The following is a 22,695-nucleotide window of genomic DNA, read 5'->3' on the forward strand; positions in this document are numbered from 1 at the left end:
AATTATCAAAAATCCTTACGCTAATGAACTATGTTCTTTGACTTATGAAGTTTTCAAAGTCATTACTACTAATGTTTATTTTATGTAGTTAAACCTTTGTTTATTTTTGTAGCTTTATTTAGCGTTTTTATTATCTCAAAAGCGGTTGAGGGTAAGAACTATATTTTTGCACGTAACTTTAAAATGGCGACTATTGGGTTAACATCCTGCCTTGAACAGGATCACATAATCCGGCAATTGCCCTTTGAGCAATAAGCCCGGCTAAAAAACGTTTTAATTTCAGCGATATTTTTATGAGGGTATTCAGACACACCTAAAACATTTAATATACATAATACACCATCCTGAGACCAAGAGCCTATGTTTATGATGAAGAAAGTTGCCTCCTTCTAAATAATTAATTTCAGGGCCCCTGGGTCAGGGATACGGTGAACCTTGGGGACTATACATATTATGAAAATAAATTGCTTTGAAATCTGCTTTTCTTCGGTATTAATCAACCATTTATGATGAGCGAAGATGCCTTTTCGAAAATTTTGAAATACCTGGTATGTGGTCCCCATGTCAATGGTTCCTGTGTGTGGGTTGTACAACTGGTTATAAGTGGAAATGCTTTTTGTTTTTGTTACTCTGATCTACCTCTGAGCATTAAATAACGAAAGTAGTATGCTTAGTGTATAGTTATGCTAATCAATGGCTTTTCTTTCAAAACTGTGAATTCATGGCCACTGGTTTAATACACGAATAAGGCCTGTCGGCCTCTTGTTTGGTTAGTTTTTTCAATTCATTTCATTTTATTTGTTTTTTCCCTTTCTAGTTCACAATTCACTTTCAGGAACGATCATATACGAGGGTTGATCCAAAAGTTCGTGGAATTTCTTTTTTTTATTATTTATAAGTGAAATTGGTTGAAAATTACGATGAGAATAAAGACAATTGTTGAAAATTTAAATAAAATAATATTTTAAATATTTGTGATAGTATCTCTATGGCAGTTGCCATAGAAACGGATGTTTGGAAATGTGGGGGAGACATCCACGCATTTATTATCATTCTAATTCTTAATACATGAAATGAGTAGAAAACCGCCCCATGTTTTATAGAAAACGAAAATTATATCATTATTACGATTTTTTGATCTTTTATAAACATTTGTGTAAAAGTTTTACTGATTTTACTGGATCTTTTGTTTATTAGTTGATAGTGAATTGCTCATCTTAAGGTTATTAGACGACGTCAAAATTCGGTCATGTCATAAGCTTTGTGAAAATCCCCGGATCACTCTATCTTAAATGCGTATATTATTGACAAAGACTTGTGGAAAATGCATTTAGTTACTGGTTTTCCAGTGGCGTAGGTAATTAAAGAAAAAAAAGAACTTTCATGGACGTTGATTAAAAGTGTGGCCGCCTTTTTGAGGCTCTGTTTTAAGTGTTGATCCCCCTAGACAAATTAATAGCGTTAATAGACGTTGTAAGCTGACGTACTGTTCTTGACATTGCTGAAATCGGAACAACATATGGAAAGATGGGGGGGTTTCTGAAATATGATTGAAAAATGAAGATACGTTGGTGCGATATGATACCCATGCAGGCTTTTCTTGAGAAAAAATGGAGAAAAGGACAGCGTTTTGTAGAATTACGTGTTCGAATTGGACATTAGGGAGAGATGCTTCTTTAACGTGACGTGACATACCAAACTTGACGTTACGCCGAAGTCTCCCCGGGTTTAACAACTTCCCATTTTCAGAAAGCTCGTGTGACCTTATTGGTAATTGGAACGTGGTGAAATTTTCCAGTATTGTTGCATTATGACTCTATTTTATAAGTATGCCTATTGTTTGCTTTTATCAAATGACGTTAAAATTTTAGAAAGAAATTCCAGGAACTTTTGGATCAACCCTCGTTTAGCTTACTTTTTGTTGTCTACATTGCATCTAAAACGAATTTATAAATTCTAATAATAACAAATATTTAGAGTTAACTCTGCTTTTTTCATTGTGTTTGTCAAGGGCTTCAGTAAGATTGCATTATATCTTATATATCACTTATAAGTTTATATTATATATTATATAATTGTTGAATGTATATTAAAGGGATTATCTGAGGTTAAAACGATGTTTGGACCTCAAAAAAGAGAAATTTTATGATGCACATTATTGAGATTCAAACATTTAAACACAAACTGTTATAATTTGAAAAAAAAACCTTTTGTACTACTCCCTACCTTATTCTAACATTTAATTTAAATATAACATTTCCCTTTGGATAAAAGCATAAAGATACTTTATGTTAAAATCTTAAATTTTCAAACTTTTCAGATTTTGATGGTACGACATTTTCTGGGAGCCTTAATATAAGTGCTCCGTGTAACGAGTCTGAAGAAGAAGGTGACAGAACAAGAATGCATGCAACAGTAACTATTTCAAAATATATTATTAACCAATGTTTGCGCGACTGAAAATGTACCATTCAATGTATCTGTATATAAAATGTATTTTAAAAATGTTTAAGAAGTATCAAGTATTTTTAAATTTGATTACAGCTGACAGATATCTTCAGTAACATATCAGGATTTTTAGGACTAAATGTAACTACTGACAGATCGTAAGTATTGCTTAAGCAATGACTGAAAAGACAAATAACACAATATTAGTTGTGGTATATGTTCTGATATACTTTTTTCACTTTGGTGATTTAAAACAATGCTGCATGAATATTCTGTTTGTTGAGAGAAGATATCAATTATCACATTTGATTATTTGACAGATGTCCTACCATCAGCTCCGATTTTTCAGTAGTGGTTAATGAAACGACAAGTAAAGAAGCCCAAAGCGATTTCTCTCTGACGATACATAAGCTGTTAACAAATCAACTGAACTTAACATATAATGGGCAGCAGTACACGGTGGATGAAGTAGCTATTATAGCTTACGATGGACAAGAACAAAGTGAGCTTTTTGATCTTGCTTTTAATATATTGTTAATATTTAAAATCTAAAAAAAAACATATTATTTATATACAGCAAGAAACATTTGTTGATAAATAATATGACATCTATTTAAGATAGCTCCTTGTGTTAAATTGATTTCTTAATTGACAGGATTTACAAGTACATCTGACCCCTGTGAGATTTTTATAGCCATAAAATCCTGCTCTTTTGGAGAATGCACTCGTGTCGGAAATGATTTGCAATGCATGTAAGATTCTTGGTTAATTTATATACCGGTATATCGAGATTAATCTATTTTATTTTGTATAAGGGACTGTAAATAAGGATCTGTAACTAAATTGATCTGAAATAATATATATTTCCTGTAGGAACGTGACAGCAACAACAGATATGTCAACATCTTCAGAATACATAACAACAACTGAACTACCGTTAACCACATCAACCGAACCAACAACAATAACAACAGCTGAGAGTTTAGCAACCTCAACAGAGTCATTTGATACAACAACTATAGATGTTTCTACCACAGAATCATCTACGACAATGATAACAGATGGTAACACCATGTCGACAGAAACACTTACAACACCGACAGATGGGTTAAGTTCTCCCACAGATTCGTCTGAAGCGACAACAGTAGATAATTTAACCCCATCTACAGAACCACCTACAACAACTATACCAAGTATCCAAACTACATTCATAGACCCATCTACAACTGCAGTAGATACTTCAAGTATATCTATTGAAACAACTATAATAATAACAACTGATGATTTTTCAACCAGCACCGAAACGGCTGGGACTACAACTCCAAATTCATCCACAGAACCATCTACTTACACAACAGAACTGTCTTCATCAACAGTAACTCAGTTGCCAACAACTTTATCTACTGAACAATCTATAGCTACTACAGGTTACCACTGCATATGTTCATGTTCTTTTTTATCATTACATTGATAACAATAAAACTACTATTTGTACAGTACTATTTGTAGACAAAATCACAAAACTCATTATTTTACAGATATTCGTGATGTTTACATGAATTAGGACTTACGGTATTTACAATGTATTATATATTAAAACGTAATCTATCAAATTCATGAATCTCAAACTTTTCAGGTCTTAATGGGACGACATTTTCTGGAAGCCTAAATATAAGTGCTCCATGTAACGAATCTGATAAACCAGGCGACAGAACAAGAATGCATGCAACGGTAACTAGTTCAAAAATAAATTTCTAACCAACGTTTGCGCGACTGTTTTGTAAACGGAAACTGTACCAATCAATAATTTTTTTTATAAAATGTATTTTCAAAAATGTTAAAGAAGTAAATAGTATTTTTAAATTTGATTACAGCTGACAGATATCTTCAGCAATTTACCAGGATTTTTAGGACTAAATGTAACTACTGACAAATCGTAAGTATAGGTTAATCAATGGATGAAAAAGATATATAACTGTTACACAATTATATATTTTGATATTTATTTCACTTTGGTGAGTTGTAATAATTCTGTATGAGTATTCTGTTTGTTGAGAGAAGATATCAATTATCACATTTAATTATTTTGACAGATGTCCTACCCTCAGTGCCGATTTTGCAGTAGTGGTTAACAGAACGACAAGTAAAGAAGCCCAAAGCGATTTCTCTTTAACGATACATAAGCTGTTAACAAATCAACTAAACTTAACATATAATGGGCAGCAGTACACAGCAGAGGAAGTAACTATTATAGATTACGATGGACAAGCACAAAGTGAGCTTTTTATCTTGCTTTTAATCTCTAGTTTATATTTAGAATCTAAAAAATGCATTTTATTTTCTATATAGCCAGTAACATTACTGATAAAAAGTATGCCTTCTATTTAAGATAGTTTCTAATTTAAAACTAATTTACTTATTGACAGAATTTACAAGTACATCTGGCCCATGTGAGATTTTTATAGTCATAAAACCCTGCTCATTTGGAGAATGCACACGTGTCGGAAATGATTTGCAATGCATGTAAGACTCTTTGTTGATTTTTATGTAATGAGATTAATTTAGTTTCATTTTGTATATCAAAATGACTATGAATAAGGGCCCATGACTGAATTGATCTGAAAAAATATGTCTCCTCTAGGAACGTCACAGCAACAACAGATATGTCAAATTCTTCACAATACACAACAACAACAGAAAGTTCAACGGAACCACCGACAACAGCTACACCAGAGAGTTCAACGGCGCCTACAGAACCACCAACAACAGCTACACCAGACACTTCAACGGCGCCTACAGAACCACCAACAACAGCTACACCAGAGAGTTCAACGGCGCCTACAGAACCACCGACAACAGTTACACCAGAGAGTTCAACGGCGCCTACAGAACTACCGACAACAGCTACACCAGAGAGTTCAACGGCGCCTACAGAACCACCAACAACAGTTACACCAGAGAGTTCAACGGCGCCTACAGAACCACCGACAACAGCTACACCAGAGAGTTCAACGGCGCCTACAGAACCACCAACAACAGCTACACCAGACACTTCAACGGCGCCTACAGAACCACCAACAACAGTTACACCAGAGAGTTCAACGGCGCCTACAGAACCACCAACAACAGCTACACCAGAGAGTTCAACGACGGCTACAGAACCACCGACAACAGTTACAACAGAGAGTTCAACGATGGCTACAGAACCACCGACAACAGTTACACCAGAGAGTTCAACGGCGCCTACAGAACCACCAACAACAGTTACACCAGAGAGTTCAACGACGCCTACAGAACCGCCGACAACAGTTACACCAGACACTTCAACGGCGCCTACAGAACCACCAACAACAGTTATACCAGACACTTCAACGGCGCCTACAGAACCATCAACAACAGTTACACCAGACACTTCAACGGCGCCTACAGAACCACCAACAACAGTTACACCAGACACTTCAACGGCGCCTACAGAACCATCAACAACAGTTACTACAGAACCATCGACAACAGTTAAAAGATTTAGAGACATTAGAACCATCAACAACAGTTACACCAGACACTTCAACGATGGCTACAGAACCACCGACAACAGCTACACCAGAGAGTTCAATGACGGCTACAGAACCACCGACAACAGTTACACCAGAGAGTTCAACGATGGCTACAGAACCACCGACAACAGTAACACCAGAGAGTTCAACGGCGCCTACAGAACCACCAACAACAGTTACACCAGAGAGTTCAACGACGCCTACAGAACCACTGACAACAGTTACACCAGAGAGTTCAACGACGCCTACAGAACCACCAACAACAATTACACCAGAGAGTTCAACGGCGCCTACAGAACCACCAACAACAGTTACACCAGAGAGTTCAACGGAGCCTACAGAACCACCGACAACAGTTACACCAGAGAGTACAACAGAACAATCTACAATTACTACAGGTTATTATTTTACATTACTCCTGTCAATACGATCGAATATAAAATACAAATGTATAACGAACAGTATTTGGTTAAACTTGGGAGCATAGAATTGGTATTACTTAACCATTACTAGATTTGATTACATACCCGCAACGTTTATTTTCAAGTGAACATTTTTGTCTTGTTATTCATTTTATAATTACATTTTAGGATTTTTTAAATAGATCTTCTACATAAACAGCCGTCGTATCATTGCGTTGTTTACGCAGTGACTTAGACTTGAAAGTTGTTAGGTCATGAAAAATCGACTAGCTCCAACATTTGAATGTTCCCATTGATGTTAAGAAACAAATCACGAAATATTGTTAAATAAGGTAGAGAAAAAATAATTGATATTGATATTGAGAATTGGCGTAAATCAAAAATCACAAAGAATAAATAGCAGTTTCTTTATAAGTTTGATGCTTTCCACTATTACCTGTTACCACTGTTACCTGTCCACTATTACCTGTTAACCTTACTAACAACTCAAGTTTCTTCATCCAAAATTGAAAAAAAAAGATTGGCATTATCTTTTTAGAATCAATTATAACCAAAAAGGCACTGATTGATAGCAATCCCTATAACTGATTGACATAATAAATTCCTGTTAGTAGCCCGATGGAATATACCAGGGTATTATTCAAATCATTCTAATGGACAACTATTAACGACGTTCGATCCTGATTTTTAAAGTCTTAAACTTTTTTTGCCAAGTATATTTTTAGTTTCTACATACATAGCTTAATTAAAATTCAAATAAAAAAAAAATGGGTGTCAGTACACTTCTTTTGGCGCTATAGTACAATTAATATGACCTTTATGCACTGAAATTTGTGTCTTAATTAAAAATTAAATTTTTGACGTTTTCCCTACAATATTTTTATCCAATTAAAGCATGAAACAAAATGAACTCTAAGTTTGTTTAAAAAAAACACTTTAAAATTGTGACTAAGAAAAAGTTTCAAATTGCTTCGCATAATCAATTATTTGACCTTTCTACACTAATAAAAAGTGATTTTTCTGGCATTGAAAATTTAATAAGCAAGAAAATTATTTTAAAGTCTTAAACGTTTTCTAATTTTAAGCAAATAGGTCAGATTTATCTTGAATATATAGAAAAGGACATCAAAAGTGGGGGTATATGATGTAAATTTTTAGATATTACTAAAAAAGTTTCAATTTTAAGTTAAAATTGGCTCAATTTTACCACGGATTTTCAGAATATATTTACTATATTTGCCTTACTTTGTTGAAAGAATTCAGAAATAATTAAATAGATATTCAGAACCAGCATAGCACATTTCACTGCAAAAAACAGCTTTGTGTGCAACCAGGATGGAAAAATAGGAATCCAAAATTAACAGTACTGTTATAGTTAAAAATCGAAAAATTGATCATTTTCGTCTGAAAAACCTTCCGCCACAAAATATAGTCCCTAGCTTAATTCTACTTGAATGGAATTTAATCGCGGTTTTTTCATTGAATATGGTTAAATTTGCACTGTAGAATTCAGATTTAATATTAGAATTAAAAAATGATGCAGAATTTTAGAAATAAAGGACCTGACCAAAATAAGCTCAAATTCTCAGGATCGAACGTCTTTAAGTAAACACGGACTGTAATTCATGTATTTGGAGCGATGAGCAATATATTATTCAAAAAAGTTGTTGAAGACGATTTCGGCATTAAACTTTTTTTTCAGATCCAAATGAAGTGACATTTTCTGGAACTGTGAAAATTAGTGCTTCATGTAATCAGTCTGATGAAACAGGTGACAGATTAAAAATGCAGACAGCGGTAATTATCTAATTTTATGATTAATTAATATAAAATCTTTGATATTTTCAAGCTATATGTTAAATTTGATACTCTTGAGAATACATTACATAAACATTTTAGCTGACAGAGATCTTTAATACTACGCCAGGATTTAAGCGATTGGAGGTTGTTTCCAGACGGTGAGTACAGAACTTTACAATCTTCTAGACTGGAGAAGTGAATGGGTATAAAAGAAAAGAAAATAATCCTAATTTTCATGCTCTTCAATTTCCACTTGACGGTTTCTATATGGACGTTTATACATTATGTGATTTTATGAGGACAGAAGTTAGATCTTTATCAAGAATTGCTTACGTAATGAACAAGTAACATGCTCAAACTTCAGTTGAAGAAATATCTTAGTATAAGCTCTTAAAATATTACAGGTGGGATAAGGTGCCCTGGATGATAAATAAATACATTGTACATTGTCGGCGATCACACCTGCATTCATTTAATAAACTTTAATCCTATGGTTGAATACATATTTGAGAATCTTTCATTTTAAATAGCTTTCATCTTAAGACCAATGCTTTCCGTTTCATTTAAATTTTAGATATATTTAAAAAATATGTTGGTATCTTCTTGAGCAGCAAGGTTGCAATAGGGCCAAAAGAAAATTCTTAAGGTCAAGATCTAGTAAATGAAAGGTGCCTACAGATTAATCAGACATGAGAAATAAATCTTTTATTGATGCTTTTCAACTTAAGCTTGGTCAAATAAGGTGTTTTGGGGCATAATTTGTAGGTAAACAAGGTGAAACACCGTATCTTAAACTGTCATTTTCAATGAAAAATTAAGAAAACCAGTCATGAATATGGGAGTTTTTTCCGTATTTGGCAAAGGAAATGTATCCAGATTGCCTACAGTCTCTCAGAAAATGGTAACTAGTATGTTCATGGCCTCTTCTTTAAATCAATATCAAATTTAATATAAGTATCCGGTTTACTTTTCATATAATTTCAAATTGAATGACATGGAAATACCCCATTTTCTACATAATTCTGCTAAAGCCGTAAATTACGGGAAAAAGAAAGTTGAAATTGATTATGACGTCATAATGGATCTAGCACCAAAAGATTAGTCCCCACTTATTTATTAGATCTTGACCTTAAGACCAGATACAACATGGATTCTATTTAAACTGATTTTCAAAGGAGAAAAGTAGAAAGAAAAAAAATAAGTTCTTCTGACAATGAATTTAAATGTTCAGGCATGCCTTCCTAAAGTAATAAATCAAATTAAAAAAAAACGTCACTTGTTTATGATAGTGCCAGAAATTGCAATATTTTTGTTTATTTTATTAGATGCTCTTCCATTTATGCCGATTTTGCTGTAGTCATAATTAAAACGTTTAGTAAAGAAGCACAGAGCAAATTCTCTCTGACGATACTCATGCTGTTAACTTATCAACTAAACGTAACATATGATGGAAAGCAGTACACAGTGGATGAAGTTAGAATAACTGATTACAACGGAGTATCACAAAGTGAGCAAACTTTAAAAATATCTCTGAAGAACTTTTTATTTTTCCTTTTGACAAATATAAGAGCTATTGTTTCATATCTCATAAGTTTCAAATATTGATAGTGCTTTATTCGAAAACAATATCTTGATTAACAGCGCTTACAAATACACTTGAACCCTGCGAGATCTTTACGTTCATCGAACCTTGTCCTTATGGAAATTGTACTCAGATTGGAGACACTCTTGAATGCATGTAAGTTATTTAATTTATGTTACAATCTGTGCATTAATTAAGCTGCATTTCAAGTAAAATATTTCTTTGTTTGATGTATCTTATGAAGTGATAAATAAATTATATGAACTTCATGTAAACAATATCTGTTTTCCCGTAGGAACATGACAGCAACAACAGGTATGTCAATTTCTCCAAAATATGTAACAACAAATGAACAGCAATTTAAACAACCCACAACAACTACCTTAGAACTTTGAATAATAATCATTATAAACTACATTATTTATTACAAATACGATTTTAATTTAATACATGCATTTATTTTGCGTGATTTTAAAGTTATTTTAATTCTAACGATTAATGTTTATGAGGGATTCAGACAGACTTGTCGTTAAATAAATAATTAATAGTCGTATCAAATAATGATGTTATGAAGTTGGGTTTACAGAATAGATTATTAGGACTTTGATGAATTTAGAAAATCAACCTGAATAAGTTTTTTTTGCTTTTATTACTGAAAACATCTTTTAATTGCTTTCATTGACAACAAAACCAACAATAGCATCAACTTCAAACTCATAGAAAACATTTTAACAGAATTACCAGTAACATCAACTCAAGAAATACCATCAACAACAGAAATGGCTTCAACAGCAACAACAGAATCGCCAACATTATCGACAACAGAGTCAGGAACAACATCAACAACAGATGGATCAGGAACATCCACAACAGAGAAACAAACATCATTAACAACTATATTACCTGAAACTTCTACAGCAGAGTCGTCTTCTACCACAACATCGACAGAAATGGCAATAACAACATCAGAAGAGACTGATACTGCCACCACCACCACTCAGCCACCTGCTACAACTACCACATTAGAACAGCCTACAAACTCCACATCTTTAGACCTGGTTGCTACCACAACCATCGGACAGCCACCTTCTTCAACCATTACATCAGAAGAGCCTATTACTATCACAACTGCAGAGCTGGAAACTACCAGCACCACACAACAACCTATCACAACCACCACAACAGAGCAGTCGTTAACTACCCCCACTTCAACAGAACCATCAACTACTTCCACCTCAACACAGTCGCCATCTACAACAAGCACAACAGGGTCGACGACTACAACAAGCACAACAGAGGCGACGACTACAACAACAACAGCAGTGGATACCACAACAGAAACCACGGCAGTGGATACCACTACAACAACCACAGCAGTGGAGTCCACTACACCAACCACGTCAGTGGATACCACTACAACAACCACAACAGTGGATACCACTACACCAACCACAGCAGTGGATACCACTACACCAACCACGGCAGTGGATACCACTACAACAACCACAGCAGTGGAGTCGACTACACCAACCACAGCAGTGGATACCACTATACCAACCACAGCAGTGGAGACGACTACAACAACCACAGCAGTGGATACCACTACACCAACCACGGCAGTGGATACCACTACACCAACCACAGCAGTGGAGACGACTACAACAACCACAGCAGTGGATACCACTACAACAACCACAGCACTGGATACCACTACAACAACCACAGCAGTGGAGTCCACTACAACAACCACAGCAGTGGAGTCCACTACAACAACCACAGCAGTGGAGTCCACTACCACTACTACAACACAGCCACCTACAACTACCACCACAACGCAACCACCGACCACTACCACCACACAAGCACCAACAACAAGAGAACCTACTGTTAATGGTATTCCCCTTCTATATTTGTTAAAGCTTTTTACTAGAAAATAGAATGTTTGATATACTGTATAAAATAGTTTTTCTCACAATAGAAATGACTTAAAGGGAAAGTGAAAAAAAAATATGTACAGTATTTTAAATGAGTATCTGTTAGGAATATCCGCGAAGCAAACAGGAACACATCATTCAAATTTTATTTACATGTATAACTGAATGTCTCAAAATAAATCTTAACCGAAGTCTATTTATGAAATATTTTAATGCATGGAATTCTGTCTTTGCAATGTTCTTTATAGCTAAAGAAATGTCTTTTAACATTTGAAATCCCCTCCCTTCAAAGTATGAAAAAACATAAGATCTATATTAGTATTTAAAGTATTATTCTAAAATATACCTTTTAAATTAAATTTTAATAAGAAATACATATAACTGGTGCATTCATTCGTGTTATATACTTGAGACTAGATTTGTTTTTGTATAATATGATTGCCTATATTGATCAGATTTAAAGAAATGTTTTGGGTATATAGAATTTTTGGTGAATTTAGAGACAATTTTTGTCCGCCTTTTCAATTATTCAATTGTTGATTTTCAGATCCTCTAGGTTGCACTACATGAGGTCGAATTCTTAACATGTTGTAGAATTTATAAAAGTCTTGATGAATTACATCGTTGGTAGTTGGTCTAAGATGATTAATAGTCCTTGCATGAAACAAATTAAGAAAAAATCTATATAAAAAAAAGATTACACAAAAAAACATGTTTTTGTACAGAACCACTCCCGTTTAGTGCCACGGAAGACTCTGTTATTACTGGGGATGACATCACTTCCCCGCGTCTTACATCTCCTATGACACTACAAATTGGTGACGGAACAATGGGTGGATTTAACTATGTTGTAGTAAGTAAAATATTAAATACAATGAAAAATTGCTTTACTGGCCTAGAAAACTATTTATGTAACTACCTTTTATTGATAATTCCTGACATATGCTGATATAATACTGTTGGTGCTGAGAAATTAAACCACCGTTTAAAAAGCTGGGTAGGAGTCCGTCTGTCTGTATGTCAGTCCATCTGTCCGGTACACTTTGGGGTACCCATTTTTTATCCAAAACCCTCTTTAACTATTAAATGAAATTTAATGAGACAATGACAAAATTTTCGTTACATAGTGTCACTCTGCACCTCCTATTTTACATTTTGATCTGGAAATTATTTCGGGTTTTCCATATCAAAAAATAAACACTGTTATTCTTTCTAAAATATCGATGGGAATCCAACTTTTATCCGCAACCCTCTATATCACGGATTAAAATTAAATGATACTTTTACAGATTCCGATATTACATAGTGCAATTGTGCTCGTCTTTTTTTTTTTAGTTACCTGAGTAACTATCCGTTTTTGTCCGTCGTCGTCCGTCGTTCGTCGTCCATCGTGTGTTAACATTTGAACATTTTCAGCTTCTCCTCTTAAACCACTGAACCATTTTCAACCAAATTTAGTATACAGCATTTATGGGAAAAGAGGAACAAAAATTATTTATTTCATGGTCCCTGCCCCTTTGGGGCCTTGGGGGTAGGGCCAAACCAATAAAATTATTGCAATATTTAAAAATCTTCTTCTTTACTACGGGACATCAAGCAGGCAAACTGTTGGCATGAATGTATTGAGCATTGAGTCCTCTACCAAAATTATGAAATTCATGGCCCCTGGGTCAGGTGTTCTCGTGCTAGGGCGAGGCTTTATAAATTATATAGTGAAAATGCATTATTTCTTTGAAAATCTTTTTTTCTGCTCCTGGGTATTATATAAACTAACTAAGCACATAGTTATGATGAGCAGAGTGCCTCTTAAAAAATTATGAATTTTATGGCCCCGGGGTCAGGGGTTCTGGTGTCAGGGCGGGGTTCTATTGATTATATAGTGAAATGTATTATTTCTTTGAAAATATTCTTTTCTGCTCCTGGGTATTATATAAACTAACTAAGTCCATAGTTATGATGAGCAAGAGTGCCTCTTCCAAAATTGTGAATTTTATAGCGCCGGGGTCCGGGGTTCTGGTGTAAGGGCGGGGCTCTATTGATTATATAGTGAAAATGCATATATTCTTTGAAAATCTTCTACTCTGCTTCTGGGTATTAAATTAACTAACTAAGCACATAGTTATGATGAACAAGAGTGCCTCTTCCAAAATTGTGAATTTTTTAGCCCCAGCTAGGGTCAGAGCTTCTAGTCCTAGGGAGAGGCTATATAGATTATTTAGTGAAAATGCATTATTTATTTGAAAATCTTCTTTTCTGCTCCTGGGTATAATATAAACTAACAAAGTACATAGTTATGATGAGCAAGAGTGCCTCATCCAAAATTGTGAATTTTATGGCCCCGGGGTCAAAGGTTCTGGTGTTAGGGCGGGGCTCTATTGTTCATGTAGTTAAAATGCATTTATTCTTTGAAAATCTTCTACTCTGCTTCTGGGTATTAAATTAACAAACTAAGCACATAGTTATAATTAGCAAGGGTGCCTCTTTCAGAATTATGAATTTTATGGCCCCGGGGTCAGGGGTTCTAGTGCTACGGAGGGACTTTATCGATTATATAGTGAAAATGCATTATTTCTTTGAAAATCTTCTTTTCTGCTCCTGGGTATAATATATACTAACAAAGTACATAGTTATGATGAACAAGAGTGCCTCATCCAAAATTGTGAATTTTATGGCAACGGGGTCAAGTTAACTGGTGTTAGGTCGGGGCCCTATTGATTTGAAGTGAAAATGCATTTATTCTTTGAAAATCTTCTACTCTGCTTCTGGGTATTAAATTAACAAACTAAGCACATAGTTGTGATGATCAAGAGTGCCTCTTCCAGTATTGTGAATTTTATGGCCCCTGGGTCAAGGTTTCTAGTGCTAGGGCGGGGCTCCATTGATTATATAGTGAAAATGCATTTATTCTTTGAAAATCCTCTACTCTGCTTCTGGGTATCAAATTAACTAACTAAGCACATAGTTACGACGAGCAAGAGTGCCTCTTCCAAAATTGTCAATTTTATAGCCCCAGTATCAGGGCTTCTAGTGCTAGGGAGGGGCTATATAGATTATTTAGTGAAAATGCATTATTTATTTGAAAATCTTCTTTTCTGCTCCTGGGTATAATATAAACTAAGTACATAGTTATGATGAGCAAGAGTGCCTCTTCCAAAATTGTGAATTTTATGGCGCCGGGGTCAGGGGTTCTGGTTTTAGGGCGGAGTTCTATTGATTATATAGTTAAAATGCATTTATTCTTTGAAAATGTTCTTCTCTGTTTCTGGGTATCAAATTAACAAACTAAGCACATAGTTATGATGAGCAAGAGTGCCTCTTTCAATATTGTGAATTTTATCGCCTCGGAGTCAGGGGTTCTGGTATTGAGCCGGGGCTCTTTTGATTTGAATTGAAAATGCATTTATTCTTTGAACAAGAGTGCCTCTTCCAGTATTGTGAATTTTTGGGCCCTAGGGTCAGGGGTTCTTGTGCTAGGGAAGGGCTATATAGATTATGTAGTGAAAATGTATTATTTCTTTGAAAATCTTCTATTCTGCTCCTGGGTATTATATAAACTAACTAAGTACATAGTTATGATGAGCATGAGTGCCTCATCCAAAATTGTGAATTTTATGGCAACGGGGTCAAGTTAACTGGTGTTAGGTCGGGGCCCTATTGATTTGAAGTGAAAATGCATTTATTCTTTGAAAATCTTCTTCTCTGCTTCTGGGTATTAAATTAACTAACTTAGCACATAGTTATGATGAGCAAGAGTGCCTCTTCCAGTATTGTGAATTTTATAGCCCCAGGGTCAGGGCTTCTAGTGCTAGGGAGGGGCTATATAGATTATTTAGTGAAAATGCATTATTTATTTGAAAATCTTCTTTTCTGCTCCTGGGTATAATATAAACTAAGTACATAGTTATGATGAGCAAGAGTGCCTCTTCCAAAATTGTGAATTTTATGGCCCCGGGGTCAGGGGTTCTAGTGTTAGGGCGGGGCTCTATTGTTCATGTAGTTAAAATGCATTTATTTTTAAAAATCTTCTACTCTGCTTCTGGGTATTAAATTAACAAACTAAGCACATAGTTATGATGAGCAAGGGTGCCTCTTTCAGAATTATGAATTTTATGGCCTCGGGGTCAGGGGTTCTAGTGCTACGGAGGGACTTTATCGACTATATAGTGAAAATGCATTATTTCTTTGAAAATCTTCTTTTCTGCTCCTGGGTATTATATAAACTAACTAAGTACATAGTTATGGTGAGCAAGAGTGCCTCTTCCAAAATTGAGAATTTTATTGCCCCGGAGTCAGGGGTTCTGGTATTAAGCCGGGGCCCTATTGATTTGAAGTGAAAATGCATTTATTCTTTGAAAATCTTCTTCTCTGCTTCTGGGTATTAAATTAACTAACTTAGCACATAGTTATGATGAGCAAGAGTGCCTCTTTCAATATTGTGAATTTTATCGCCTCGGAGTCAGGGGTTCTGGTATTGAGCCGGGGCTCTTTTGATTTGAATTGAAAATGCATTTATTCTTTGAACAAGAGTGCCTCTTCCAGTATTGTGAATTTTTGGGCCCTAGGGTCAGGGGTTCTTGTGCTAGGGAAGGGCTATATAGATTATGTAGTGAAAATGTATTATTTCTTTGAAAATCTTCTATTCTGCTCCTGGGTATTATATAAACTAACTAAGTACATAGTTATGATGAGCATGAGTGCCTCTTCCAAAATTGTGAATTTTATGGCAACGGGGTCAAGTTAACTGGTGTTAGGTCGGGGCCCTATTGATTTGAAGTGAAAATGCATTTATTCTTTGAAAATCTTCTTCTCTGCTTCTGGGTATTAAATTAACTAACTTAGCACATAGTTATGATGAGCAAGAGTGCCTCTTTCAGTATTGTGAATTTAATAGCCCCAGGGTCAGGGCTTCTAGTGCTAGGGAGGGGCTATATAGATTATTTAGTGAAAATGCATTATTTATTTGAAAATCTTCCTCTCTGCTTCTGGGTATAATATAAACTAAGTACATAGTTATGATGAGCAAGAGTGCCTCTTTCAAAATTGTGAATTTTATGGCCCCGGGGTCAGGGGTTCTGGTGTTAGGGCGGGCACTATTGATTATATAGTTAAAATGCATTTATTCTTTGAAAATCGTCTACTCTGCTTCTGGGCATTAAATTAACAAACTAAGCACATAATTATGATGAGAAAGAGTGCCTCTTTAAAAATTATGAATTTTATGGCCCCGGGGTCATGGGTTCTAGTGCTAAGGAGGGGCTTTATCGATTATATAGTGAAAATGCATCATTTCTTTGAAAATCTTCTTTTCTGCTCCTGGGTAATATATAAATTAACTAATTACATAGTTATGGTGAGCAAGATTGCCTCTTCCAAAATTGTGAATTTTATGGCCCCGGGGTCAGGGGTTCTGGTATTGATCCGGGGCTCTATTGATTTGAAGTGAAAATGCATTTATTCTTTGAAAATCTTCTTCTCTGCTTCTGGGTATTAAATTAACTAACTAAGCACATAGTTATGATGAGCAAGAGTGCCTCTTCCAGTATTGTGAATTTTATGGCCCCAGGGTCACGGGTTCTTGTGCTAGGGAGGGGCTATATAGATTATGTAGTGAAAATGCATTATTTCTTTGAAAATCTTCTACTCTGCTTCTGGGTATTAAATTAACTAACTAGGCACATTGTTATGATGTAGTTTCTTCTTCCAGTATTGTGAATTTTATAGCGCTAGGGCCAGGGTTTCTGGTGTAAGGGCTGGGCTCTATTGATTATATAGTGAAAATGCACTTATGCTTTGAAAATCTTCTTCTCTGCTTCTGGGTATAAAATAAACTAAGTACATAGTTATGATGAGCAAGAGTGCCTCTTCCAAAATTGTGAATTTTATGACCCCAGGGACAGGGGTTCTGGTGTTAGGGTGGGGCTCTATTGATTATATAGTGAAAATGCATTTATTCTTTGAAAATCTTTTCCTTTGATCCTGGGTTTTATGCTAATGATCCAAGTACATATATTTATGATGAAGAAAGGTGCATCTAGCAAAATGATTATTTTTTATGCCCCCCCCCCCCTTGGTTGGGGGGGGGAATGGTCGAAAAATAAATTCATGCTTTGAAATCTGCTCTTTGGTATTAATCAACCATTTTATGATAAAATTTGCAAAATTTTGAGATATGTGGCCCCAGGGTCAGTGGTTCTTTTGGGTAGAGGTGCAAAACTGGTTATAAAGTGGAAGTGCATTTTCTCTTTGTTACTCTGATATCTACCTCTGGGTATTAAGTAAATAGAGTAAGCATGGTAAGTTTATAATTATGATAAGCAATAGTGCCTCTTTCAAAATTGTGAATTTCATGGCTTCTGGTTTGAAACCAAAGTTAATTGTTTGAGAGTTGTTACACAATACTCAGGTGACCTATAAGGCCCATGGACCTAGAAGTTTTACTTCATCATTTGATACTTATTTTGGGTCACCAAAAGCAAAACATGGACTTTGCCATAATAATGGAATGGGAGACGGGGTATCATTTAGTGAGCTAAGTGTACCTGGAACCTCTAGTTTTTACTTATTTTTCAGGGTTGATACTGATAATTGCTGTTGGGTTTGATAAATACCGATAGATATGTTAGAAACTGTACTAATAATTGTTTTATATCCTGTGTATTCGAAAAGAAATTTGTTATATTTAACATATATCAGGAAAATAATATAAGTAATGGTAGATGAAACTTTCATACCACTGTTTAAAACTCTAGCTATTGAATAAAAATTACTATTAGGACGATTTTACCCTTACTTTGCTGAGTTTGGACTTTCTCGGCGCTACGTAATGGCGAATACTAGTAGATTCTCATTGGTTACGAAATTAATAACATCAGGAACTTAAAATTGTTGTTGATAACGATGAGACGACTTATGTCCCACCTCTGTGCCGTGAGAGAACTTTTAATTGGCTATTCACTACACCAGTTGACATTCGACCGCATTTCTATCATATGTATATTTCAACAGTGAAGGGAAGCTGTGTAAATTTCAGAAGCTAATTAGGCAACGTCTAGAATGCCACGCCTTACTGAAAGTCCAAACTAAGCGTGTAATTCTTCTATTTTAAAATGAAACGTTAGATAGCTTTTCCTTGATTTAAATAAAATTACAGAATTCATATCATACTATTAAGACAGTAGTTAAACCACACTTAAACAAATTAAGAATTTCTTGTCAAGCAAGTAAAAAAAATATAAATGATGAATAAATAAATGCGTAATAAAGAAAAAAAAACATTATATGCATAAAAATGATTGTGATAAAAATAAATATCTATCATAATAAAGTTGATGGTAATTCCCTTTACGTATTCCCCTGAACCCCCAGTCCTCTAGATCCGGGGGGTGCTCTTTTATCTTTAAACGGGGAGACACAGATCATACAGATATTCTCTAAATTAATTGATTTAAACGACTACGCGGGTTATGTATTTTTTTTCTGCAACAGCTGCTTCATTCATTCCCGCACTAACAACCAAAGAAATACATTTTATTGTTTATATTTATATCTGTTTAAATAATCATTTAAAGTAGGATTAAAAAGATTAATTATTGTATTAATTATGTGAACGTCTTTGTACGTTTTATTGATGGAACAGCCACTGATCAAGAAATCTGTACAGGTGACATGCCTAGTGTAGTTCATGCACTAATTAACGCAATGGGTTTTCTTAAGAAATAAAGCAAAAAATATTCAGTGGATGTAAATATAAATGTTAAGAACTATTGAGATTGGAAATGCATTTAGCCTGAAAACATATTGAAACCAAATCAAAATCATTTTTGTTTGTTTTGTTAAATTGAAAAGAACATGAAGAAAGTAATATGAATATCATTTCATACAGTCCTATAAGTTTCTCCTCATTGTCACCATTTTCATTACTTAGGTGGGCACGAATGGCATCATTGGACTTGGAGAAAGATATAACAGTTTTTCAATTCAAGATCTCTCCAACACAGATACATTCAACCGTAGAATTCTTTGTCCGTTTTGGGTGGATCTAGTAGCAGACGGAGATGGGTCCGCTGTATATTACAAAGTATATAAAAGGTGAGCTTTAATCCGCACACCCTTCTCACATAAACCCCTCACACGATTACAGCCCGAATTAAATGTGTATTTAAACTGTAATCAAAGTATGAAAATAAGAAGTAGAATCCGGATATCTGGAAATGGTATAAAATATGTAAAGAACTTTATTCGGTAATAACCAATTTTTGCCCCCCAAACCAAACTTTGATGGAGATATATTGAATTGAGTTTTTAAACAGGAGAGTATATGCTGACTTCAAAGCACTGAATATTTTCATAAGTAATGATGCCATATGTACGTAATGACGTCACAAACATGACGTAAATTTCAGTTTTTTATGAATTTTACAGAAAAATGTACATATTTCGTCGATATTTTGAGTAAAAGTCACCGAGCGCATGTGTGTTCAGGAACAATATTTTGATATAATGTGTAGAATGATAATTTCAATGAAATATGTAAATATTGTTCCTGAACAAACTTGCGCTCTATAAATTTTAAAGTTAAAATTGTTGAAATTATGTCCATTTTGTCCTCTTTCTGAAAAAGGATATAAAATCGGACTAGTTTGTGACGTCATAAAAACAAAAATTGTTAATACACTGCTCTGACACTATAATATTTTCTGTTAATTTATATTTCTTATGCAATTTATTGAATTCAGCACATTTCAGGAAGTTTTCAAAATTTGACTTTTGTGGGGGCAAATATATGCAATATACCGCATATAGTTCTTTTCCAAGCATATCTCAAATGTACATACACAAGGTTTACATTTCACAGAAAATCATATAATATATATTATATCATATCGTTTACATTTATATATTAAGTAGATGAATTATTTATAAATCTGAAATTAGTATGATACTGTCTCGTTCTTAATTTTAGGGAAAATCAGAATGATGCCACTACTTTAAACAGAGTAGACAAAATAATTCAGACATTCTTTGATGATTTTAAGAATTTCAAATCCTCGATCCTTTACAAAGTAACATGGAACAACATGACATTTTTCGCGGACAGAACAAAGGTACGCTTGTTTTTAATTGAAACACTTGAATCACTTTTCCAAAAGTTTGCACAAAAACTTATATAAGATTTTTAATATTATATGCTTGGTATTTACTTTTAGAGAGTAACTTTTCAATCACTTATTGTTTCTGATGGGCGTGACACCTTCAGTGTGACAAATTATATCGATGTTAATGTTCCCTCGACTATTGGTACACGAATCTCGGTGGGCTACAGATATAGACGATTTGTCGAAAGAAATACATACTCAAATCGACCTGCTTGCTTCCGAATGACACAGGTTCCTGGAAATTTAGGTAAGAATATTCGCTATGAAAACGTAAGGCTTATTTTAAAAAAAACAATACTTGATTTCTTAAGACATAGATTCTAATATACTAGTACTTTGCAGGGTACAACGGATTTTGGGTAACTAAAATGACGACGGAAACCACGTTAGACCCACAGGAAATTGAATGTTATAACTGGTATGCGGTCCAATCACAGAGACGAATTCCGAATCCATGGTGGTTGACATGTCCATGTAATGGCTTTGCTATGAGATTCTTTTCATTCCGATTTGCTTATTACCGATATGATCCAATTTACAACGTCATGTGTTACGTATCTATCACAATGGGCCAATCTTTGGTAAGTTTGCGGTGTGTGATATTCAAATACACAGTAATTGTTTTCCTAGATTACCAGAGCTAATGACTGTAAAAGAATGATGAATTTTTTTTAAAGTCATCCATACGAAAATTATTATTGACAATTTACCGATGAAAGAAAGCAAGATGATGTTTCATGTTAGAAGGGTTTTCATCAAAGCACTAAATATTTAATTCTACAGTACATGACACCCTCTTAAGTTCGGGCGAGGACTTGTATTTTTTTAAAAATCGAAACGCAAGTTTAAAAAAAATGAAAAGAACGATGAGAAAATTGAATATCTTGAAGTTAAGGAGATCCTACCCTTTATAATTTTTTTTCTACAAAGACACAGTGTAACAACCTAGCTTTTGTAGATCCAGAAATAAAGACTTACTGCACAACTCAAAAAAGCAAAGTTTCTTCTTGACATTTTCACATTAGAGATTTTAACAATAGAATTTCCCTTACAATATGTTCGACAATTAATTTAAACAAAGAAAAACATCGGTTTCATCGGAATTCAAACAATACAAATCAGGTCAGAAATGGGATCAGGTGCCACGGAGAAGTGAACATCCCCTGCCAATCAGTCACACTCACTGTGATCTTTGTCGTGATCACAATCAAGAAAAAGTGGCAAATCCGTAGACAATTCAGTATGTAAATAGTGGCCTTACAATTAGTTTGTAAACGTAAATCAGCCTTTAACTTATTGATAGATTGTATTTACTGACGAGGTCATTGTATTGACCATAGAACTTGTGAAACGGCTATTTTGAAATATCTGTAGAGATTCTTGTTGCATATCAATTATTGTTAACTGATAATACGTCTTTGATAGATCTATAATTCGAGTTAAAGACCAAAGCAAGTTTTTTCTTCCTCTCATGGTGAAGGTTTTGAAAAAGTTCTGCATCATTAAGTTGGATGTTGATAGACTTTTTCGTGCTAATTGTCAAGCTATTATTTACACACTCAGTTGTCTATATTTTTGATTTTGTCCGATGAAGAGCACATGACAGGTGTGAACGTTCGAAAAGGGAAGGTTACCCCTCCACTGAACCTGATCCCATCTGATTTCCTTTGATTTTCAAATCTTTTGGTTTTGCATGTTAATGGTTTGCTTTTATGAAAAACAATTAATAAAAATGAATTACAAGTTTCTGAAGATAAAGAAGATTTTAAATATATTTTTTTCAATGTAGCACAAAGTTGT

General features: G+C 34.5%; 1 protein-coding gene across 1 annotated transcript in view; it reads left to right on the forward strand.

Annotated features, from left to right (window-relative positions):
• LOC134229590 (mucin-2-like) overlaps nucleotides 1-22,695 on the forward strand; it is a 76,145-nt gene that overhangs the window by 18,387 nt on the left and 35,063 nt on the right. The window contains exons 4-25 of the mRNA XM_062711339.1: nucleotides 2,321-2,415; nucleotides 2,545-2,606; nucleotides 2,769-2,950; nucleotides 3,104-3,200; nucleotides 3,322-3,875; nucleotides 4,085-4,179; nucleotides 4,323-4,384; nucleotides 4,542-4,723; nucleotides 4,875-4,971; nucleotides 5,090-5,912; nucleotides 5,977-6,400; nucleotides 8,127-8,221; nucleotides 8,324-8,382; nucleotides 9,550-9,731; nucleotides 9,866-9,962; nucleotides 10,102-10,121; nucleotides 10,542-11,699; nucleotides 12,466-12,593; nucleotides 19,665-19,828; nucleotides 20,703-20,844; nucleotides 20,947-21,142; nucleotides 21,238-21,476. Of these exons, the coding sequence (XP_062567323.1) occupies nucleotides 2,321-2,415; nucleotides 2,545-2,606; nucleotides 2,769-2,950; nucleotides 3,104-3,200; nucleotides 3,322-3,875; nucleotides 4,085-4,179; nucleotides 4,323-4,384; nucleotides 4,542-4,723; nucleotides 4,875-4,971; nucleotides 5,090-5,912; nucleotides 5,977-6,400; nucleotides 8,127-8,221; nucleotides 8,324-8,382; nucleotides 9,550-9,731; nucleotides 9,866-9,962; nucleotides 10,102-10,121; nucleotides 10,542-11,699; nucleotides 12,466-12,593; nucleotides 19,665-19,828; nucleotides 20,703-20,844; nucleotides 20,947-21,142; nucleotides 21,238-21,476 (5,153 nt within the window). The remainder of the gene's footprint in view (nucleotides 1-2,320; nucleotides 2,416-2,544; nucleotides 2,607-2,768; nucleotides 2,951-3,103; nucleotides 3,201-3,321; nucleotides 3,876-4,084; nucleotides 4,180-4,322; nucleotides 4,385-4,541; nucleotides 4,724-4,874; nucleotides 4,972-5,089; nucleotides 5,913-5,976; nucleotides 6,401-8,126; nucleotides 8,222-8,323; nucleotides 8,383-9,549; nucleotides 9,732-9,865; nucleotides 9,963-10,101; nucleotides 10,122-10,541; nucleotides 11,700-12,465; nucleotides 12,594-19,664; nucleotides 19,829-20,702; nucleotides 20,845-20,946; nucleotides 21,143-21,237; nucleotides 21,477-22,695) is intronic.

The sequence above is a fragment of the Saccostrea cucullata genome, unplaced genomic scaffold (assembly GCF_032062105.1).
Source record: "Saccostrea cucullata isolate Sc308-1 unplaced genomic scaffold, CSIRO_AGI_Scuc_v1 ctg91, whole genome shotgun sequence".
NCBI lineage: Eukaryota > Metazoa > Mollusca > Bivalvia > Ostreida > Ostreidae > Saccostrea > Saccostrea cuccullata.